The sequence below is a fragment of the Hesperophylax consimilis genome, chromosome 18 (genome assembly GCF_061612785.1).
Source record: "Hesperophylax consimilis isolate HC1 chromosome 18, BYU_Hcon_1.0, whole genome shotgun sequence".
NCBI lineage: Eukaryota > Metazoa > Arthropoda > Insecta > Trichoptera > Limnephilidae > Hesperophylax > Hesperophylax consimilis.
In genome coordinates, this window is record NC_142853.1 from 30,729,621 (window position 1) to 30,754,656 (window position 25,036).

Consider the following 25,036-nt stretch of genomic DNA (forward strand, 5'->3'; position numbering starts at 1 on the left):
CACAATGAGCAACAATTAATAGCCTGAAACACAAATATTAATTGAAAAAATATTCCTAGAAAAAATTAATGCCGCCGACGGGAATTGAACACGCATCTTGTTTTTGCCAGTCAGGTGCGCGGAACGACTGCGCTACGTCGGCTTATTTTTAACCGCCAAATAATTCAATAAATACTAGAACTTCACTCAACAATTATTGCTTTTTGATTTTTCTCGGAGAATTTTTTCAATTTATATTTGTTTTTCAGGCTAATAATTATTGCTTGAAATAATATTTTGAGCTTTTGAGCGTATTATTTTTATAGAATATCCCAAAGATTAAAAAATAAAATTGCTTAGGAATTATAAGAATCAAAATAGATTTTAATCATAAAATATGTAATTAATTTTAAATTCTAAAGATTACCGAAATTTTAATTAAATGTAATGGAAATAAGACGCCTTCAGAATTCAGTTTCAGGAATTTGGATTTTAAAGATTAAAATTATTTTATCTTAATATAATTAGGCGGATATTTGAATTGTGTCTAATATAAATGAACAAAATGAAAATTGCTTTCAAAACAGACATAATGTAAAATAGACGGGCGCGTTTGTACATTGAGAATTAAAATAATTATACTCGTTTTTGAACATTATAAGCACTAATTTATTGGTTCTATGACAAAGATAATACAAAATTGTGTATAAATATTCACATTGTAAACTTTAAACTTACCTACTTCGTATAAATATGGCAATATTATTTTTTTGGTAAAAATTGTTCTTAATATTAACTTATTAAATATATAACTTAAGGTTATGGAATTATTCATTTTGTTGTTGATATTTAATTTATCTGAAAAAGTCGCAGTTAATTATTCTTTCGATGTTCTTATTAATAATATGGCTTATTTAAGGGTATTTTTATTATAATATACATTATTCTGTCATAATTATTAAAATTGACTCAATTCAACTTAAACACAATGCACTGTGTGTATTGATAGATAGTTCCTACGTAGTAATACAAAAAACAGATATTTGTTGGTAAATGTTTTTACACTAAACGCTAGTGGCGATTTTCGAAAATCTTTGGTTTTTTCAGGGGTTAGATTTTTTACTTATCTTTGAGGGTCAGGCTCTCCTCGGTAGATCTTGGCTGAATCCTCTGCACATGAGCAGGTTCTTGTAGGCTTGCCTATACTCGGATGACATGACCACATAAATGATCGGGTTGATGCAAGTCGTCAGATAGATGAGGATGTATCCCGCTATGTTGAGGGCTCGGATATCCATAAACTCGCGGAACAGCTTCGTGATGGTTATGGGGAGGTAACACACCAGGAATGATATGAATATGACAAGAATCATCTTCAAGAGTTTCTTGTCTTTGCTCGTCATCTTGCCCGGGCAGCCACTGGAGATGGGCAGCGGGGCTTTACATCTCCGGCGGTGGCCGCGCCCCCCCAGAGGGTTCTTGTCCGACTTGAACACAGACGTCACCCGAGACAAGGACTGGATGCTGGTGAACCTGTTTCCTTTGGACTTCTTCCTGCCTCCCTGCGTGGGAGACGAGTCCAGAGAAGTAGGGGTGTTTGATCTCATTGAAGTATTATCTGGATCATCGTATGTATCGATTCCGGAAGAACTCGACGGCTCCAATATAATTTTTTTTGATTTCTTTTCCGTATAGGGTTTAAGCATCGCATTAGGCGCCGACAGCAAATTAGGATCTGGAAGATTTTGGTTTATTCTAACATTAAGCTCCGATGATCTTCTGTGGTTATCTTTATTATAGTTGCTGTTAATTTCGGTCGTTCCGTTTTCTTTTAACGCGATCGAGGACTCGAGATAGCCTTCGTTTTTCTCTCCCGTGGGAGTCGATTTGTCCATCGTAAGACTTGACGACTTTTCTCCCCCCGTGGTGGCGGTGGACAAGGAGCCCAGCGCGGAGTCTTCCGGACTTAAGAAAGTATTTTTCTTAAATTTGCCGAGGTGTTTCATCTGTAAAGTGGTGTCTATTGATATAGCGGAGTGGTCTATATTGCTCACTTGACAACTGGGGGTGCTGGGAACGTACTTCCTTCCATTAGATTTATTTCCCCTCGATTGGAGGGCTGTCTTTCTAACTATGTAGAAGATTCTCGCGTAGCAGATGACGATGGCGAGGCAGGGCAGGACAAAGGCCACGACGAAGAGGAACTCCTTTGGGGAGCGGCCGTGGTGGTCGGGCAGGATGGAGCAGGAGCCGATCTGGCGGTCCAGGCCGAACCTGCCCCAGGAGTCGAACCACGTGGCCGCCAAGGCCCCGAAGCCGCAGGCCCACGTGCTGGCCACCATCAGGCCGAGATATCGTCTTCGGTATAATCTGGAAACAAAATAATATATTTTAATACAATATCTTATCGAAAGCCAACATTATGAGGAATGGATCTTCCAAACTAATTTGACTCACCGCCCCATTGCAAATATTTTTTTCTTAAATACCCATAATATACATAATCATCAAGGAAAATGTTAAGAGTTTTTTTTATCGATAATATTATTAAAAACTTTGGAAATATTTAGCAACCGAATATTATAAATATTTAATTAATATAATGCATTTTTTTTGTAAAAGACGAGCTGTCGGACCCCCTTTATTATCCTCATCTCCCCTATAATGTATCTACCGTCTATACCGCCCCCTTGGATCTCTCTAGCGACACCAGAGGGGGTTAATTCGGAATCACTGTATGATAAGAAGGCATGACACCATGTCATGCAAATATTTGTGAAATAAACAGAATGAAGTAGTTAAATAAAAACACTAACTAACAAGCAGCCGGCATTTAATGGCGTGGTGAACTCTTTAGTCTAGTCAACATAAGAATACCAACTCGACACACTAGGCACAAGGACCTTTTGCAATGCCACCATTCACAAACAAATTATGAAGCGAACTCGTCAATTCCTCAACTACATACGAGTAGTTTAAACAAACGAATACGTACACAAATGACATGGACGTTTTTAACATGACAAATTCGATGTTAAAACATACATAAACAATTACTTCACATCACAATATTATTTCTTATAGTAACAAATATTTTGTAATCTAATTTGTGAACCATATAAATGTAAGTAATTAATGCATGCAATGGCCTGCTTGGTTGATGGGTAGGGCTCTCAACAAAAGCTTGAAGATGCGGGTTCAAAAAATCCCGGCGTGCGCAAGTAAATTATATTTGATTTTTTTTTAATTAATAAGTTTTATTTCACAATTTAATAATTAAAAATAATATAAAGTATGTTTGCCTTGGTGTAAGACCACCAGTCAGAATTGAAACGTTGCTTGAAATGGCTTTGGCCGTGTTTGGTGACCAGATATGAATAGCCAGATACTTACTACCTTCCCCTTTCTCATCTCCTGCCCCTCCCCAATACCTTCAGCATCACCATACACCAATTGGGGATGCCATAGATATATCATAGAAGACGGTTGGGACTCGTGCAGTTTCACATATTTTATTTATGTTTTATTACCACTTGAAACTTGTATTAAAATTTTAATCATTTTATGTAACCTAATGTAAAAGCCCCAAGGTCTTATGAAATGTTAAATATACATAAAAAAAAACAAATAATAATAATAAATATATCTTCTCGAAATCAGTACTTTTCAAAGTTAAATTTGAAGTGAAAATTCGAAATTCTAAATTTGAATTGAAAAATACGGACTTACAAATTGGTGCAAGTCACAAAAAAAATTGTGTAAGGAAAGAGTTTTTCATTTAACATTCTGGCAAGTGATTTATCAAAGGTTTTTGGGAATTTACAAACTCTTTTTTCAACTTACAAATTTCTTGAAACTTTGTGTAATTTAAAATGAAATCAAAATACATGGTGTGAGACAGTTTGGCGCCATTTTGTTGTTTTCATTTCAGTCTTTTCTTGGTGGCATGGAACACGACGCATAGATTTGGTTTTCAACCGCTGCCTTTTATAAATAACGTCACTTGAATCGAATCGATTTTTCGATTCTACCCAACAAACTAAAGTTATCTAATTGCTGTTTTGTATCCTACATTCAACGTATGTATGTTTAGATAGATCTTTGATTGTATCGTTCATTTACTGGTCTACTAAATACTACTAGATGGCAGCACTCCTGTTTGTAGCTGTACGTGGAGCGAGTGCGTACGACAGACGTTAGCGTAATAATATTATAGATTACAATAAAAGCAAAGGTGTGACTGTGACGGGTCATCTTTATGTTCTACGAAATAAACTGAGTTTTATAATTTTTTTATTTATTTATTTAGAATTTTCGGCAAAACTTCCATTAACATAGATAATAGTTATTGACAGTTTAGAAAAGAAAAATTAAAACATGAAAAATATAATATTATATAATAAGGCAAAAGAAAAAAAGAATATACATTAGTATAGAATACGCCCTTGAGGTGATTTCTTATGAAAACGGCGCTATATAAATTAGCCAAATATTATTATTATTAGAAATTAAGAAGACACAAAAAACCTGTTATGTAGTAACCTTGTTAAAATATTCACTTCTTAATTAGTGTATTATATCTATGCCTATGCATATTAAAAATATCAGCTAACATGGTATAAGAGTTATAACAGAATTGTAGCCTGAAACCTTACTAAAATTGTTACAATAATACATACTAGAAGGGAAACTAAAACTAGAACTACTTCATTAGTATCTGGTTTCGCCCGAGAAATTGATTGAAAAATATTGAACGAACAAAATGGTATCTTATCGTGGTTAATGTTTGGGTAATTATATGATGGACATCTACCCCGATGATGGAAACTATAACGCTGTCCGAACCGTTGGCCAAAGAAGAAGGAAACGAAACACGTAATAATAACTCAAATATTAATCACGATAAAAATCTCCGTGAAAATCTCAAATCATATCCTTTAGTCTTGTTTTATGTGTTGATATTTAAAATGGTATTTCAAAGCTCATTAGCTCTTGATTTAAATAACACAGACAGCTGACGGTGAAATTCAATTATCTTTTCAAAATTCATGACGCGAGAGCTCATAGTTTTTTGTGTTTCTGCTGCTTCAGATAATTAGACAGGATGTAGTTATTTTTCAACAATATCTTTTGATTGTAAAAATAATTATTAGTTTGGTTAAGTATTTTGATCTCAAATCCAAATTTAAGTTTTGTATGAAAAGGGCCGCGCAACCGTTCCCCTTAGATTTCCACCATTGCCGACAAAATCCGGCTTTGGATGAACAATGGCGTCGGGGAGAAAAATGAGTTACGCTAAACGTCCACTAATAAATTAGCCCGGTTGCTTTGTTTAGGGAAATTGGTCTTTGAGTCAACTATAAGAAACGTTAAATATATCCCCAGGAAAACCGCGGATGAAATAACGTTTTGTGACCCGTAAAAGGGTTGTTGTATTTTGTACCGAAACTTAATAATTTTTTTTGACAGCCATTTTCTCACATTTGGATGTTTGTTTAGAACGTTTACGTAATTTGCTACTGACGTGGATTTTTGATTTCGCGGTCTAAAACTATTTTGCTCAAACATTAATTAAAATTGAAAGATTTTAAAAATCATCAAATGTTATAATTGTACGATTTATGAAGCTGAAAGTATGTTTTAAATTAGCCTCGGGATTGCCTTTCAAAAACAAATATTGTCAATTTTTCATCAGATTCGATCAAAAATTAACTTTTATAATGGCCACCGTTAGCGTTAGTTAACCATAATAATCACGAAATCTATCAAAAATTTAAACAAATAAATATAGTGTCAAAAACAGATTTATTGGTTAGTAAAACACAAAATAATTTTCTGATTAAAGGTAGGTACCTACTATATCGCTTGCATGAACTCACATAATTGGTTCCAATTTTGAAAATTTACAAGCAACGTGAATAATTTGGCGCGTGAATAATTTGGCGCAGGAATATGTCACTTCACGCATCGAAAACCGAAATTAGTATTTCCGATAATACAGGGTTTTCCAATAAGAGGTGTTATTTTGATATTCAATCGTAAAAGATCAATAGTTTCATTGCTTGTGTGGCACGTAGCGCCGTCTTGTTAAACGTTGTCCAGATCAATACCATTCAATTCTGGCCATGAAAAATCATTAATCATGATTTCTCAATAACGTAATCCATTCACCGTAACTGTTGCTCCAGCCTCATTTTCGAAAAAGTAAGGTCCAATGACTCCGCCGGACCATAAACCGCACCAAACAGTCACACGTTGAGGATAGAGAGGCTTTTCAACAATAACTCTTGGGTTTTCCGAGCCCCAGATGCGACAATTTGGCTTGTTGACGAAGCCACCGAGGTGGAAATGGGCCTCATCACTCAAGATGATTTGAATTTGATTCATTCAAGTGAATTTTAATAATTTCAATACGTTGTTGAAGCGTGTATCGTTCCATTTTTATTAATGGTGTAGTTTCTACTTGTCAAATGTCAAAAAATGACAGGTTCAAAAGAAACATCTACCGAAATTGCGGGGTATTAAGAATAACACCTCTTATTGAAAAACCCTGTACTTGAATCCGTTTTTACTAATTTAAAAAAAAGAAGGTATCAACAGTGCTATTTTCATCTTCCAGACAGACCGCAGACTCTATGCAGGTATTTCATTTTTTTATGTTTTTGAACGAGTAAACCAATGGCGTTGCATTTATTACTTTGTGGCAGCGGCAAAGCAGAATTGATATGTTTGTGTAAGCAATTTTACGTTTGATGTTTCGTTTGAATTGTTTCACCGTTGTAGGAATGTAATTGTTGAAAAGGTGTTGTTGATGAAGCTCTTTTGTCATGTTTTGAAATACATTCCTATCGGCTTATTTAGAAAAGAGATTTGTTTAATATTTACAATGTCTAAATAAATGTATTAGTTACTTTTTTTTTTTCCATTATTTCTGGCTTTCACCCTTCAAGGGTGTTCTTGGCCATCATTTAAAATTATTGAGAAAGGTGTATTGAAAGGTGAATTTAAATATTAATTTTATTTAAATAGGCAAATTTCAAAATTATAATGAAAATTGGAGTCGAGTTCAGACTTAAAAGAGATGAAATGTTGAATGGAGGGGAGGCAATTTTAGTTAAGGCTTGATAGAAGAGAGGATATTTGTTTAGAGAGGGACAACCAAAAAATATGTGATCTAAAGTTCCCACTTCTAGACCACAGAATGTACAATCTGGGGAGTCAAGGACGTGAATTTTAAAAAGATGGGAAGGAACGGAACAATGACCGATCCTCATTCGAATGAGTGAAGAAATTTCTTTTTTGGAAAAATGAGGGAATTGCTGAAACCACGGTTTTGATGGTATAGTCCTTTGTATTGAGGCATAGCAGGCTCCCTTGGATTGACTAGCAATGTGCCAATACTCTGACCAAACATTGCGGGATCTTTCTTTGATGATGGAAAAAATGTCAGATAAGGGAATGTGGTTTACGAGGGTAACAACAGGGTTGGACGCTCCTTGTTTTGCCAAGGCATCCGCAATATCATTACCCATGATACCAACATGTCCAGGAATCCAAATCAGAGTTACAGATTTACCAGAGCTTTGAATGGATGCTATCATCACTCGAATAAGGCATACAAAATGATCATCAGGATGAAGAAGAGGACTGGATTTAAGTTTTTGGAGGGAACTGAGAGAGTCAGAGAGAACGAGGGAATGTTCAAAATTATTTTTGATTATATATTTGAGAGATTCTATTATTGCAATGCACTCAGCTGAAAATATTGAAAATTGATTTGAAATTGAATGAAATATTCTATCATTAGAATTATTGTGGTAAACGTTAATACCTATACCACAGTTAGGAGAGTCGGGAGATTTGGATCCATCAGTAAATAAAAGAGAAAAGTTGGGCCATTTAGATAAAATAATGTCATTGAACATATTATTGACAGTTCGGGCCGGGAGATTGGAATGACTTTTAAAGATTCCGATCCCTTCTAATATTGTTGGGGATAGGGTGACGTGACTATATTTTAGTTTGTATAAGGGAAGTAGATCATTTTGGATGATGTGGAGCTCTGAGAGAGACTTAAAATTTTTACAGATGTCAGGAATAGGTTTAGTTGAAGCTCTGATTGTAGATGAATGGTTTGAGTCAATGAACAAAGAGACGCTGGGGATAACCTGATGACATTTAGAATTTAAACATTTAAGAACAAATTTGTCAGCAAATAGTTGACGCCTTAAATAAAGAGGAGGATCAGAACATTCTACTTGAAGGGAATTGATGGGTGACGATTGCATCGCTCCAGTTATTATTCGCAAAGATTTAGATTGAATTTTGTCTAATTTATTAAGTACATTTTTTGAGGCAGTACTAAAAAGTGGGCAGGCATAGTCGAGATGGCTTCGAATAAGTGCATTGTAAAGCAACTTAATGCAAGTAGGGTGAGCTCCCCACCAAACGCCAGATAATGATCTGATGATATTTAAATTTTTTTCGCATTTAGTAACTAAATTATTAATATGGGAAGACCATTTAAGTTTCCTATCAAATGTTACTCCCAAAAATTTTACTTCAGAAGCGTTGGAGATTGGAGAATTTTTAAATAAAATTTGAACGGGGGGGTTTTTATGGCGGTTTGAGAAGGTGACACACTGAGTCTTTTGGATTGAAAGTTCAAGACCATGTAACGTGAGCCATGTGCAAAGGGCATTCATGGCTTCGTTAAGATATTTGACGGCAAGAGGGATGATTTTGGATGATAAGAAGAAAGCTATGTCATCTGCGAACTCGATAATTTTTATTTGTGGGGGAATAGTGACATGCATATCATATGTGTATATATTATACAGTAAGGGGGACAATACATCGCCTTGTGGTAAACCCTTCCAAATAGACCTACTTTGAGGAGAAATATCTGGAAGTTCAATGAAAATTTTTCTATCTAGAAATAGATTAATAATTGATTGGACAAACATGGGGGGAAGGCCAAGGCCTAGAAGTTTTTTTTTCAGGATTGGGATGGAAACATTGTCAAAGGCGCCTTCTATATCTATAAAGACGGCAAGACAAACTTCCTGTTTAGAAATTGATAAATTAATATCAGTGCTGATGATGGCAAGGTTATCCTGAGTGGATTTTTTTTTCCTAAATCCAAATTGAGATGGAGAGAGAAGCTGTTTACTCTCGACAAAAAATTCTAATCGGTTTTTAATTAATTTTTCATAAAGTTTACTGAGGGTGGATGAAAGAGCGATTGGCCTGTAGTTGGATCCAAAATTTGGAGATTTGTTTGTTTTTAAAATAGGGATGATTATTTGAGAACTCCAGTCATCAGGCATTATACCAGTCTGGAAGATTTTATTTAAGATGCTTAAGAAGTGGTTTAGAACATTATCATTACTATTTTTGATTATGCTGTAAGGTATACCATCTCTGCCTGGAGATGAGTCCTTGACTGTTGATAAACCATTTTTTAGCTCAATTAAGGTGAATGGAGAGTCTAGCCAATGATTAGACATGGGAGTATTATAGATGGGCGTTATTTCATCTAAGTTAGGAACAGAAGGGGGGGCAATTTTGTCCAAGAATTCATCTATCCATTTAGAATGAGACGCTCGAGGAGATGGTGAACTGAAGGAGGATCGAAATCTTCGGATCATAGACCAAACTTCCGAAATTGGAGTGTTCGGAGATACTGAACTGCAAAAGTTGTACCACCCGGATCTTTTTTTTGACCTCAATACCCTTTTGGCATTGGATTCAGCGTTTTTGTATATAAGATAGTTCTCCATAGTCATATTGTAACGATAGGAAAGAGATTTAGCTTTCCGAATTCTTACTACTTTGGAACATTCCTCATCCCACCAGGGAGTTGGAGGGAGTTTTTTGAGAGATTTAGTTTTAGGGGGAGGATTTGATTTATTTATTGCAGTTATGAGCATTGATTTGAAGTTATTATAATCATCTTTGACGGAAAATATATCGGTGGCGGGTGAATTTAGTAGGAACTTGTCCATATGAGAGTTAAATTCATCCCATTTGGTGTGTTTCGTTTTAATCTTTGTCGAAATATGAGACTTGTCTGATTGGAAAGAAGTTTGATAAGTAATGATGATCGGGAAATGATCACTGGAGCAAGGGTCGGGGGACACCACCCACGAGGAGAGAGAAGCCAGACTAGTAGAACATATCGAGAGATCCACTGCACTGGGGTTTGTGCTGGGGCGTGAGATCCTAGTAGGAGATCCGTCATTCAAAAGGAAAAGGTTGGATTGATCTAGGAAATCCATCACACTTCGACCATCTCGGTCGGAGAAAGCAGAACCCCAGACGGGGGAATGGGCATTAAAATCGCCTAATATAAAGAAAGGAGGGCTTAGTTGACTTACAATTTGCAACAAAGTTTGTTTATTGAAGTGGGCTGTTGGGGGAAGATAGACTGAAATAAAGGATGTGTCCTTTATTTTAGCTGCAACCATTTGGAAGTCAGCATTGGGGGGTTTGATATTATTTATTGGGGAAAATGATATGGATTTTTTAATAAAAAGGGCAGCACCGCCGCCCGAACCTTCCGGGCGATCGTCGCGGAGACAGGAATACCCTCCCACATTAAAGTGGGTGGATGGAGTAAACCAAGTCTCCGAGATAGCAGCCAAAGAAATAAAGTTGGAATTTAATAGGTTAAGGAGATCAGATTTGTTAGAAATAGCACTTCGGCTATTCCACTGAAGTATTCTGACATCCTGAAGAGCCATTTTGAATAAATGATTTTAATGTGGAAATAATAGTAGCAGCGTTGGACGGTAGATTAGTTTGAGAAGAAATAAGGTCAATTAGAAGAATAATAAGAGTTTGGATAAATGAAGAATTGTCTTGGGAGAGTTTTTCAGAAAGTTTAAGAGAGTTCATTGAGGACGGATTATAATTATTTGCACACCCATTTGTGGCATTTGAAAGAGGTGAACCATTGGGATTTAAGAGCAGTGAGTTGTGTTGTTGCTGATCGTATCCAGGAGCCGGTTTAGAGATAGCGTTTTTGTATGTGAATTTAGTTGAACGAGAAGAAGTTGTTGTAGTGGAGGGAAGAGGGTTGGATGAGGAGTTGCTGGATAAAGCCTCAGCAAATGATTTTTTGACAGGCGGGAATAATTTAGAAGCCTGCAGAAAAGACAAGTTCTCAGAGGCCATAGAAATTTTAATATTTTTTTGGCGAGATTGTTCTGGGCAAGATGTGTTGATAGCTGTATGTGAGCCTGAGCAGTTAAAACATTTAGGTGAGGAGGAAGAAGGACATTGGTCAGCTGCGTGGTTTTCTCCACATTTAAAACATCTGGGTTGAGATCTGCATGCAGCTTTGGTATGACCAAAACGACAGCAATTGAAACATTGAGTGGTGGGATATGTATACATTTCAACTGGTAATGAGTTGAAGAATAAATATATATGGGAGGGAAGAGATTGACCTTCAAAGGTGATAACAACAGATTGGGAGGGCTTCCAGGTAATTATACCCTCAGAGGAGTCCTTGTAATTTAGCCTCCTGGCTTTTATGGGATTGCCAATGTGTTGGGGGGTTGAAAGTGAAGACAGAATTTCTTGGATGGACAGATCGGTCGAGATACCTCTGACCAGGCCCATGCGAGTGACATTAAAAGTAGGGATATATGCCTTGAACTTTGAATTAGATGAAATGAAGATATTTTTGATGAAACTGTTGGCAGCTGGCCCTGAGAGGAATTCGACGGAGATTCGGAAGCGACCCTCGGCTTTTACACCTCCAGGTTTGATTGAAAGATTCTTGCTATTTGATAGGAATTTGCCAAATTCAAGAGGGTGGATGGTTTTTCCTTGCTCAGTTTTTTGGGCGTATGCTATGAATGGGCCACGGGAATGAGGAGAATAAAAGTTTGTTGGAGGAAGTTGAGAAAGTGCTGGTGGGGACAGTGAAGTCGAAGGCGAGTCAAGTTTTATTGGGGAAGAAGGAGTAAATTTCCTTTTTTTGGTAGAAGTCAAGATGACAGAATCACTGTCAGAAATTTCTACATTTTCCCCGTCTGGGGGGTCTGGAGAGGGATCTGGGGGCTTTGTAGGGGGTCCAGGAGGGAAATCTTCCTCCATTATTCACAACAGTAAACAACTACAATAATAGTATGAAAAATGACAGAAGTAAAAAAGTTTATAAATATCTGGAAATCAGCAGCGAAAAGTGACTCCTGGAAGATCAGGAGGGAGAAGAAACCTCAAGGCACAACACACTACACTTTTTTTTTGCCAGAAAACAAAAAAGAATGGTAAAAAATTAATTTTAGATAGAGCAAAACAAAACAACTGATGACAGCCAAATGTTATTGTTGCAATCCTCGTATTAGTTACTTCAAATCTCTAATCTCTTAATAGTATAAAAGAAAGTTGCTATCCACGTCTGTCTGTTTTTGGGCTTCGTTCTTCTAAACTACGCAACGGATTTTGATAGGGTTATGTTTTCACTATCATTGATTTGAAATTTTCTATTTGACAGTGAAAACATATTATATTTATAGAAAACATACATGCATATTGTCTTTATAGAAAGAAGAGAAAAGTGGAGCAACTCCGGGTAAACGTCAGCTAGTGAAGCAAAACTCGAAAAGTAGTCGACAGATGTCGCTAAAAATTTCTAAAAATGTTTTTATTAGTGTCAGAAGTGTTGAGAGGGTGGATTGAATAGAATAAGTCAGGGACGCTCGAGGAATACTTAACGCAATATATCTGCACTGGAATGAGATACGGAGTGGAATTAAAGTCTATGTAATGTAGTTTTTGAACAGTAACATTGTGGTATACAGTAGTGAATGGTGGATGAAGTCGAAGACGCCCGAAAGAGACAATAGCAATGGCGAAGGAAGACTCTAATAACGGGAGTTTGCTGGAGGTTCACATTTGAATATTCATTCAAATTCCGACGAATTCGTAACAATAGTATCTTTTTTAGACCCATATCTAAGTTTAGTAAAAACAGTACGTCACCATTAAAATATTTTATGAAAAATGTTTTGAAAAATTTACAAAAAAATTGCTAGGGCAAATTAGACTGTAATACCGTCCAATAAGCCGGGCCGCGCGCCGAATATTTTTTAGACGGCTTCTTCAATCACTTCATTATGATTCCGACTTCATTTTAGTGTATTGTGTCACCTTTAACAAAGTTACATAGTAAAATATTTTTTAAGGGTTGTAAACACCAATGTTTTTGCAGTATTTGACAAAGGTTTTGCGAAATTCAAACCAATAATTTCTTAAATATTGAAGACAATATTAGTGATTTTTAAACGAAAATCTGAAACAGAAAAATCAGAAAAGGAAACGGTCTCATCTGGGACTCGAACCCAGGAAAAGTGACCGAGGGGAATAGGGTCCCATTAGCGCAGTTGGTAGAGCATTGTCCCGGAAAGACAAGGGTCCTGGGTTCGAGTCCCAGATGTGACCGTTTCCTTTTCTGATTTTTCTGTTTCAGATTTTCGTTTAAAAATCACTAATATTGTCTTCAATATTTAAATATTACAATTTGAGGTTTTGCTCAATAAAGTTATTCCGAAAAATCAATAATTTCTTATTATTTTTTTGGTAAACTAATGTTTAAGACAAGATTTTTTATGCATAGCACAAAGGGTAACAATTATTTTATAAGCAATAATTATTAGCCTGAAACACTAATTATCATTGAAAAATCTCCTGATAAAAGATACATGACGCAAACGGGACTTGAACCCGTGTCTGAACGAAGAGCAGTCGACCGGAAATCGAGAGGACACAGATTCAAGTCCCGTTGGCGTCATATATCTTTTATCAGGAGATTTTTCAATGTGGATGAGTGTTTCAGGCTAATAATTATTGCTTATAAAATAATTGTTACCCTTTGTGCAATTATTTCTTGTTTTCCTTTTATCGCTTCCTTGTAACAGTTTCATCAGATTTAAAGACTTATCTATAGAGCTTGCGAGCAGGGGCGCAGGTAGGGTAGGGCGGGGCTAGTTGAACACGATTTTGCTAATTTGACCCGAAAGAGTCGAAACTCTTATAGTTATTTTTGTTTTTTCAATTTATTAAGATAGCTTCATTATCTGGCTTTATAATGTTATTCATGAAATGATAAAGTACGTTGACCTTATGCAAGATATTTTAATTTTCACGCAGAAGGAGAAAATGGTTCAACTTGCCTCATAGGTGGGGTTAGTTGAACCACCCCACGGGGCTTGTTGAACAATATAGTGTCATATATGTATTATCATTCACACTCATGGTTTAATAAAACAAAATAAGATACTTATTAAAGTAAATTTATTGAAATAATGAAAGAATACAGAATTAGGTAATAGAACGATTATTTTATCTAAAAAAACAATTATAATAAAACAGGTAAGTTTTCTTAGAATTATTTAATCGATAAAATCGGTAAATGTACATTGGAATAGTTCCAGATGTGCACTTTTGGTGTGCCCACTTTAGACAGGCGTGACTACGAACCCAATCTTCTCCTGGAAAGCTCTCTGAATAAATCACAAATTAGGCAAGCACAATTGTCGGATGATGAGTCTGACAATGTGAAGAGTTTTTTCTTAGTTGCCTTCTTTTTTGCCTTATCTGTTCCTGTCTTTTGCTTCTTAGATTGCTCTTTGGTAACAGAATCCTTTTCAGGAGTGTCTGTTAAAATAGCAGCTCTTCTTTTCTTCCTCGCTGTTTGCAGCTGTTTTAGGCCTTGCCTTTGGAAATGGTCTAACGGTTTCAGATGAAAAGTAAACGCCACTTTTAGATGTAGATGCTACAGTATTGTTGTTGATATTGGGAGAAACATTCCCTTTGCCTGTTGTCGGTATACCGTGTACGCATCTAGAAAGTTTAAAAAATCGGTATTATTGATGTGTTGATGAGTGAAATGAATGCACTACGTATAAAATTACAGTAAGGAATCTGAATGGGGCAAGTTGAACCAAATGGTTCAATTAGCCCCACCCATGTTTTATTACAAATTTCATCGGATAACTCATATACCACTAAATGTATTACAATTTTACAATTGACAAGATATAGTTAAGTAAACACCAATTTCAAATTGACTTACCTTGACTTGGTATCTTTTTCCTTAGTATCTATTTAAAAAAAAGCAGTCGATCGTGTTTTTTTACTTTTGGAACAAAAATCACACAAAATCCCCGTACACACGCTACGGGTGCCATGTGCCCACTGAATGCTTGGTGGCGCGGTCCCCACACTTGTAGCTTGCTAGAACATGTTCAGCATTCTTCGTAAGTCTTTCGGCTCCGAAGATATTGGCGTGGCCCAACTAGCCCCTTGGTTCAACTAGCCCCGCCCAACCCTACTGACTTCCGAGAAATTTATGGTGCTTTTACTGTCCAATACAAAATAACACATATATCGTTGTTGAAAAATAACAGAAAATCTATATGTCAAGATATTTTGTAAAACTACAAAAAATGTATGAACGTGCCGCAATTCAGTTGAAGCGAATTAGAGCAAATAATATTATTTATTAAAGCAACAATGAGTCAAATAATGTTTAACAATGTTTAGTTATATTTACTACCATAATATGGACATGAGTCTAGTTAAAGTGGTCGGGAGAGTTCAAATAAAATTTAACATTTCATGCCCAGCTGGGTTTTTACATTTTTATTTTAATTTTAAAACAAAGAACATCTAAATGGGCAAATAACATCACAAAAACAAAATACTCCACAACGCAAGATGTAAAAATAGTATATTACTAATATTAGTACATTACTAGAATACTAATATTAGTAAATAAGTAAATTAAAAATAGTAGATTACTAAAATTAATAGATTACTAGATTAAAATAGTACAAAAGTAGAGTACAATAAATATTTTGAATAAGTCGAAACAGAGCTACGGAGTTTTGTTGTTCTGCTTGCCGATATACATTCTGCTCAGACCATTGAGTTGTATATAAATAGAGTCTATATTCCTTGCAATATTAGTGTGAAATATTTTTACCGTGCGGAAAGTAGGAAGGGGATTGTGGCGGCTGTCTACGTCGCCCGAATCCTTCTGAACGCAAATGAGTCGAAGGAGCTTTTAACACTAATAAGTCAATTTACACGACAACTGATTACAGCAAACCCTACTTTCTTTTTAGACACTATGTACGAAATAAATATCAATGAAAGAAGTTTATATTAAATAAGGTACACCGATGTATTTTATTATTATTTAAGAATTTTTAGAAAAGGGCTTTAAATGATAGTTTTGAATATTTCCTGCGTATTTTTTTACCGCCATTTTGCTCCTGTCTTCACGTCTAGTCCATTATTGATTTTTCTTCCACAAATGGAAAATAATAGTATGTGGATTAAGGAACTAAGGACATAAAGCACCGGAATACATGTTTGTCAATTTCTACGGATCAACTCTATTCATCCTTGGAATGGGCATGAAACTGGCTCTTACGCGATATGGAAAAGAAAAGAAAAGAAAAAAGTTTGCGAAGACGGTGAGAAAATTCATATATTTTACAAATTTGAACAAGCTTTACTGTTTATTTTATCTAAACCTTAAATTGGAAATCTATACCTAACACTTGTTTAACAAAACCTTTTTGAAATCAAAACATTTTTAATATATCTAGGTGCAGGAAAAGCTATCTATAACTTCTTACCTGTACGTAAATTTATTGTTATTGAGTAATTGAGTATTATTTCACGGCCTTTATCTAGTTTTGATCAATTTTTTCGCATCGTTTCGAAATTGGAATGTTTCTGTCTATTATAATTCAGTGATGTGCAGTATTTTATTTTTTGTACTAAAAAATGCTTTATTGCTGAATTTTGCAAACCTCAGGCTATTTTTCTCAAACAGTTCCACCAAATTTTTGCTTGATGGAAATCTAATGTGTTCTAAATTTCTAAAGTGAAACAGTTTTACCATAATTGTAGGTTCCGATATATTATTCTCGCGCTTTATCACGAGGTAATTAAAAATATCTACCCCTTGGACACCCAGGGGTCAATTTGCTGGAGATCCATATCAACGAGATAAAAATAAGGGTCAACAAGATGAAAATGGGGGGAAACGAGATTTAAATGGGGGTCCACAAGATTTAAATAAAGATACATGAGATTTAAATGGGAGTACACGAGATTAAAATGGGGGTTCACAAGATTTAAATGGGGGTTCACAAGATTTAAATAAAGATACACGAGATTTAAATGGGGGTCCACGAGATTAAAATAGGAGTAAACGAGATTAAATGGGGGTTCACAAGATTTAAATAAAGATACATGAGATTTAAATGGGAGTCCACGAGATTAAAATGGGGGTACACGAGATTAAATGTGGGTGCACGAGATTTAAATGGGGGTTCACAAGATTTAAATAAAGATACACGAGATTTAAATGGGGGTCCACGAGATTAAAATAGGAGTAAACGAGATTAAATGGGGGTTCACAAGATTTAAATAAAGATACATGAGATTTAAATGGGAGTCCACGAGATTAAAATGGGGGTACACGAGATTAAATGTGGGTCCACGAGATTTAAATGGGGGTTCACAAGATTTAAATAAAGATACACGAGATTTAAATGGGGGTCCACGAGATTAAAATAGGAGTAAACGAGATTAAATGGGGGTTCACAAGATTTAAATAAAGATACATGAGATTTAAATGGGAGTCCACGAGATTAAAATAGGAGTAAACGAGATTAAATGGGAGTTCACAAGATTTAAATAAAGATACACGAGATTTAAATGGGGGTCCACGAGATTAAAATAGGAGTAAACGAGATTTAAATGGGGGTTCACAAGATTTAAATAAAGATACACGATATTTAAATAAAGATACACGAGATTTAAATGGGGGTCCACGAGATTAAAATAGGAGTAAACGAGATTAAATGGGAGTTCACAAGATTTAAATAAAGATACATGAGATTTAAATGGGAGTCCACGAGATTAAAATGGGGGTACACGAGATTAAATGGGGGTCCACGAGATTTAAATGGGGGTTCACAAGATTTAAATAAAGATACACGAGATTTAAATGGGGGTCCATGAGATTAAAATAGGAGTAAACGAGATTAAATGGGGGTACACGAGATTTAAATGGGGGGTACACGCGAGTGGACCCCCAATACATCAACATCATCATCAGGCGTTCCGTTATTGACAATAAACGTAACATAGATATGATTACACAATATTACAATACTAACAATACTATATAATATACTTATTTGATCTTTCGTACGTTTTTATATTGAGATCTAATACAGACTGCAAAACTAGGTTTGAGGAAATTTTTGACTATAGAAATGGAACTTTGAAGAATCGGATATCATATGACAAGAAGAACTGATCGGAATAAGCACTAACGAAGAACTTGGGTCAGTTCTATCTCTAGAGAGAAATGCCCACTGCTTATACTTGCTTATGGACTTTCTTATTTTTGTAACACCTCACAAGGGGGCCCCTGTTTGCATAGTGTAAAGGCAAGGGAACTATATTGCTACCGGTTTTTGGGCAAGCAATTCAACATTCGGCAGGCAAGGGGGCTATAATGTACCTTATATTATATGAAAATGGTTACAAGTCACCTACCCCACATTATTGAATATGTGACCTTGATCTACCTGGCTTTTGAATAACGAATTGTCGCCCTTGACTACATACAATGATAATTGCATTTTTGATAGTAATAGCACCAGATATTGCGACGCTTACAAAATGATCTTGGAAATTATGTTTTATTTCGTTTATAGTTTGCCAAATATCAGATGTTAAAGAAATTATGCGATTTTCGGTGCCAAATATTTTCAGCAAAAATTTGACTTTAAATGCTGCAATTATTGCTTTGTTCGCTCATAAAATAATGTAACTTATATTATTCTTTGCCAACAAACAAGCATTATTCAATTAGGTACAACTATATTATGTACTTTTAAAATCGATTGTACCTCCTTTCAATGTCATGTTTTGATTACATAAACAATTAGTACTGTACAGAAATTAAGCGAAATTTCTTCCAAATTGTGTGTTGACGCAACTATATGCATCTCCCTCTCACATATATTCCTGCATTCACAACCCCAATCTGTTTCCCAATTATTTGTCCCTGTTTGACAGTGTGGAATACCTGCATCAGTGATATTTACATTTGACCAGTCTGTTAAGAAAGCCGGTAAAGTGAACTTGATTTCTCAGTGTGTATATCGAATTTAAAGGGTAGGGCAAAAATAATCACCTTATTGGAAAACGCTATAACTTTTACAAATAGCGCCAATTGTCAATTCGGTTTTGACATTTATGAGAAAAAAAACAAAAAATAAAATTTTTACAAACGAAAAATACAAATCGACAAGACATGAATCGGTTTACTCCGTAAAAACGCGAAATAACAAGCAGTACAGAAGTTTATCATAAAAAAAATTACGGCAAAAGAACATCAGGTGATTACTTTTGCCCCACCCTGTATTACGGAAGCCTTGTGCAGTGATTACAATCCCCTGAGGGGCAGAATATCGATTCACAACAAGACGTGTTTCAGAAGACCTATAATGATACCTGATAAGTCAGAATTCTTCCCAATAACTCTAACCTCTTCTAACCAGCCCAGCTATTCCGAGTAGTTATGTCAATTTGATAAGTTAGATATATTGATTACATTCCATCACAAACAATATTGCGACCACACAGTACTTATGATCTAATGACTTAAAATAATAATATACTTTAATTAACTTTATAATCGGTGTGATTATCAGCGTGATGCTTTGTTAAATATAAATTCCCCACAAAAGTCGAGTATAATTTTTAACAAAAGAAACGTAATGCTATGAACGTCGTTCGATGATAAATAAATAATAATAATTAACTCAAAGGTATGAACGAGAATAGATTTTGACGGCCTCCTTGGTGGAAGGGTAAGGCTCTCGATCAGCAAGCTGGATGTTGCAGGTTCAAATCCCGGCGAGCGCAAGAAAATTTTATTTCACGAATTCTAAAGAAACCACAAACAACAATGTTGCAAGTCACAGTAAAATACAAGCCCAAGAACATTCTAGATATAAAGATAAAAAAAAACAATTAAGTGAATAAGTATTTGATCGAAAAATGACATAACGAAGTATAAAATGTACATAAAAATAAGTAAACTTAAGCTCAATTGATATTGATTGAAAATAAATTAAATTATAGCCTTCTTATACCTATCTACATCTGCGTGACTATTACTAACTTCATGTAATCTGGGTACAAGCGAGTGCTTAAAACGCTCAGTTCTGGTATTGTTACATTGAACGAATTTTTTGGGTTCATTTAGACTTTGTTCATTTAGACGAGTAGTTCTCGTAAGTAAATGAAATACAATTAGGTTAGGTTAGGTTAGGTTATATAGGTTACTATACCACCATTTACAATTTTGAACATGAATATGAATATATAATTCTTCGATAAGAGAGTTTTATTAAATTTAATTCTTTCATCAATTAAGGACGGGTGTTTCGGAGAATTTGAACAATTCTTCAAATATCGAAAATAATTTCAAGTTCTGTGAAAGGTTTTTTCAAGTTCCTTATTATTTCAGTTCTGTCAAGCAACTAACCGATAATGATGTAATAACAGAACTTGAATTGGACTTTCTCAGAACCCGAAAATGAACTTCAAAATTTCAAAGTTGATTTTCAAGTTCTATGAAGGTACTATTCAAGTTTTGTTATTATGTCATTATTGGCCAGTTGTTTCACAAAACTTAAATGATAAAAAAAACTTCAATAGAACCTTCACAGAACTTGAAAATCAATATTTAACTTTGATGAATTGTTCAAATTCTGTGAAACAATCCGTCCTAAGGACGGGTTGTTTCGGAGAATCTGAACAATTCATCAAATTTCAACATTCATTTTCAAGTTCTGTGAAAGATTTTTTCAAGTTCTGTTTTTATTTCAGTTTTGTCAAGCAACTAGCCTACAATGATATAAAAACAGAACTTGAATAAGTCTTTCACAGAACCCGAAAATGAACGTTGAAATTTGATGAATTGTTCAAATTCTCCGAAACAACCCGTCCTTAGTGTAGCTTACGTTGTTCAAATGTGAATATTCAAAAAGTTTAACATGTTTGAAAAACTCACTTGTATAAATGTGAACTGCACATTTATACAAGTGAGTACTACATGAACAGAAATAACAATACATAGATTCACGATAGATTCAAACCTCCAGTCCGAAGCGCAGATTAGAAGAAAGCCAACACAGGGAGTATTATCTTTATTTTTTTATTAAATCTCACGCTGCATTGGATGGTTACCATTTAGTGATGCCATATTAAAAAGAATGAAAAACCTTATTTCTGGGGTAAAACGCCCAATTTTTAACAATAGTAACCTTTTAATTTTCAACACATCTGCCCTGATGATGGACACTGCAATGCTGTCCGAAACGTTGGCTAAAGAAGGAGTTAGCGCAACACGGCATAACACCCCAAAAACAAATAACCAAAATAGTAACCTATTTTTAAGGTTATAAAAAACAAGTTTTACCTGAACCTTTTTGAGATGAAACTGGGGTAGGTAGGTACCTCAGCACATTATCTATAATAGTTTATTAACGCCTAAAGCCTCGGAAAGATATTTCTAGCCACAATAAACATTTCCATTATAGCCCCAAATATTATTTAAAAAAGATTAATTACACCACACACAGAAAACAATTAAAAATATATTTTTTTTTTATGACGAAGAAAAAGTTCGCCTTTAACTTTGTAGGTAGTTACCTAACTTATTTATTTGTATACAATTAACGCCTTTCGGCTTTTACATATGATACTTATAGGATAAGAAATATGAGTAAATAACAACCCAAATTGAGTAAGACAATATTGGAGAGAAAAAAATGAATAAAATAATTATATTTAACTCTATCTATCAGAAACTGACTTAAGATAGATGAGGTATACAGTAAATGCTTATAGGTAGGTTTATAATAAGGAAAGTATATTTCAAGTTGAAAAGTTCTAAATAAGAATTGCACAAATAATAAAGAGCTCTTATGAGCGTGTATAATATCAACTAATACAACACAGAAATTAAGAATATAATAAATGTAAATAAAAAAGCTAACAGTGAGATCCTATATAGGAATAATATAGAATGATTTTATTCTACAATTGACAAAGATAATATTTCGACAAGGATACAAAAAAATTGTAATCATGCAGTAAAGTGTTTGTGTTACGTAATTTAAAAATATATATAACACGCGAATGATTTCCCCCAAGCGGCATATGCTCAAAAATGTTTTGTATCCCCTCAAAAGTACATGATTTTGGTGACGGGAAAAATGAATTACCCACAAAACATGGTAAAAACCACGTATCTGGCAACACTGGATGGTTATAAAAATCTGGTTTGTTACAAACAGATACTGCAGATAGCTTGACTCAGCGACTGCACGGATAGGTCCCACGCCTGAAGTTTAGTATGTGTTTCAGGAGATAAGAAAACGCTTTGCTCTAACGACTCCCGATTATTTCTGCTTTTATCTATTCTGTTTCCGTTTTTCTCCTTTACGTTCCTGTTCTCCCGGCGTTATTGTTCCGTTTACTGACTCTGGAGTGGCGGACCGTGGCGATTGTGACAGTTTACGGTGGCTAGGTCTGGACAAGAGTCACCACCCGTGACGTCACAAACGCCGAGTCGCGTGTGCTGAAAGTTTCAGTGCTGCGGAGATCACGAGGCACGAATAAAAAAGTGTTTGAGGATTGAAGCGGAAGGCCTAAACACTTATAACGAGAATTTTACGAGATTTTCATCCCAGAGAAAACTGGAAGCATTTCAAAAAGCTTTTATGATTTCATTCGTACTGTATTAATTTTGTTTTTCATTGTACGTTAATCATAATTTTTCACATAAAATCAATCTCACTAAACTAAACCTGTTCGAGGTTAAAATTAACATTTGTGTGAAGTAAACATAAATTAATCAATAAATACTAAATATAAACATAAAATATCACATACGGGTAGTTTGAGAGTTGATTCTAACAATATTTGAACAGTAAATAAAACATTAATCATTTTTCCCAAGAAGAAACAAAGTAAATTTACAGACAACTAGGATGAAACTTTGTTTTTTTTTCAAATGGAACTTATTTTTCACGAGTTTACAATAATATATTTTTTATTTAATTATTGAAGACAATATTGAACCCTGGACCCTTGCCTTGCCGGGGTACATTCTTTAACTTCAATAAAATATCTAGCTGTTTTAAGTATGTACGAGTATTTTCGAGGCAAAAGATTTTCTCAAATCATGATCATAAATACTAATTTCGATTGCAGCGATGTCTGTATGTGTATCAATAAATCGGGGATTTGCTTTGAATTTAAGTATAATTTTCACAACTTAAACTCTTGTGTTAAGAATACGAAGAACTCGGAGAAGCTTTAAAGTACCTGCTTAATGATGTAATATTTTAAGAAAAAATATTTTACACTCATTTTCAAAATTGAAACTCATGGGTCAAAAATTAGGCCAATCCCGTGATTTTTCAGGATAGTAAGATAGTAATTTTATAAGCCTTGGCTCCGCCGTATCTCAGGAATTTGGTCCCAATAAAATTGAATGATCAAAAGATTGTGGAATTTTTTGGAGAAGTCTTTTATATCACACAAAATATTTATGTAATGGCGCATTGATGACCTTTATAACGTAGTGGAACGCATTTGATATTGTCTCAGGAAGAATATTAGCCGAAACAGCCTACTAAACAGACATAAAACCTTTTTGAATAATTTTTTATATTTATTGTTTTTATTATCTACCGTACAATTAAAAATGTGAGTACAAGAAATTAGTGTTAAAAGTTTTAAAATACAATTAGTTTATTAAGACTTAGCGAATGAATGGAAAAGTGAATGAGCGGAAATATGAGTGAGTGGAAAAGTGAATGAGTGGAAAAGTGAAGGTGTGGAAAAGTAAATGAGTGGAAAAGTGAATGAGTGGAAAAGTGAATGAGTGGAAAAGTGAATGAATGGAAAAGTTAATGAGTGGAAAAGTGAATGAGTGGAAAAGTGAAAGAGTGGAATAGTGAATGAATGGAAAAGAAAAAAAGTGAGAAAGTGAATGAATGGAAAAGAGAATAAGCGGAAAAGTGAATAAGTGGAAAGCGAAGGAGCGGAAAAGTAAATAAGGTGATAAGTGAATGATTGGAAGAGTAAAAAAGACATGAGTGGAAAAGAGAATGAATGGAAAAGTGAATGAGTGGAAAAGTGAATGAGTGGAAATGTGAGTGAATGGAAAAATGAATAAGTGGAGAACTGAATCTGTGGAAAAGTGGAAAAGAGAATGAGTTGAAAAGTGAAGGAGCGGAAAAGTGAATGAGGTGAAAAGTGAATGATTTGAAAACTGGAAAAGACAATGAGTGAAAAAAGAATGAGTGGAAAAGAGAATGAGTGGAAAAGTGAATTAGTGGAACAGTAAATGAGAGAAAAGTGAATGAGTGGAAAAGTGAATGAGTGGAAAAGTGAATGAGTGGAAAAGTGAATGAGTGGAAAAGAGAATAAGTTGTAAAGCGAATGTGTGGAAAAGTGAAGGAGCGGAAAAGTTAATGAGGTGAAAAGTGAATAATTGGAAAAGTGGAAAAGTCAATGAGTGGAAAAGAGAATGAGTGGAAAAGTGAATGAGTGGAAAAGTGAATGAGTAGAAAAATGAGTGAGTGGAAAATTGAATGAGTGGAGAAGTGAATCTGTGGAAAAGTGAATGAGTGGAAAGTGAATGGCTGGAATAGTGAATGAGTGGAAATGTGAGTGAGTGGAAAAGTGAAGGAGAGGAAAAGTAAATGAGGTGAAAAGTGAATGATTGGAAAAGTGGAAAAGAGGATGAGTGGAAAAGTGAATGAGTGGAGAAGTGAATCTAAGGAAAAGTGAAAAAGTGGAAAAGAGAAAGAGTGGAAAAGTGAATAAGTGGAGAAGTGAATCTAAGGAAAAGTGAAGGAGTGGAAAAGTGAATCTGTGGAAAAGAGAATGAGTGGAACTGTGAGTGAGTGGAAAAGTGAAGGAG

The 25,036-nt window shown here is 34.9% G+C and overlaps 1 protein-coding gene across 1 annotated transcript in view; it reads right to left on the reverse strand.

The window, feature by feature from the left end:
• Positions 1 to 827: 827 nt before the first annotated feature.
• Positions 828 to 25,036, reverse strand: part of LOC149415653 (G protein-coupled receptor moody) — a 221,933-nt gene continuing 197,724 nt past the window's right edge. The window contains exon 3 of the mRNA XM_089642798.1: positions 828 to 2,349. Within this exon, the coding sequence (XP_089498924.1) occupies positions 1,116 to 2,349 (1,234 nt within the window). The 3' untranslated portion in view covers positions 828 to 1,115. The remainder of the gene's footprint in view (positions 2,350 to 25,036) is intronic.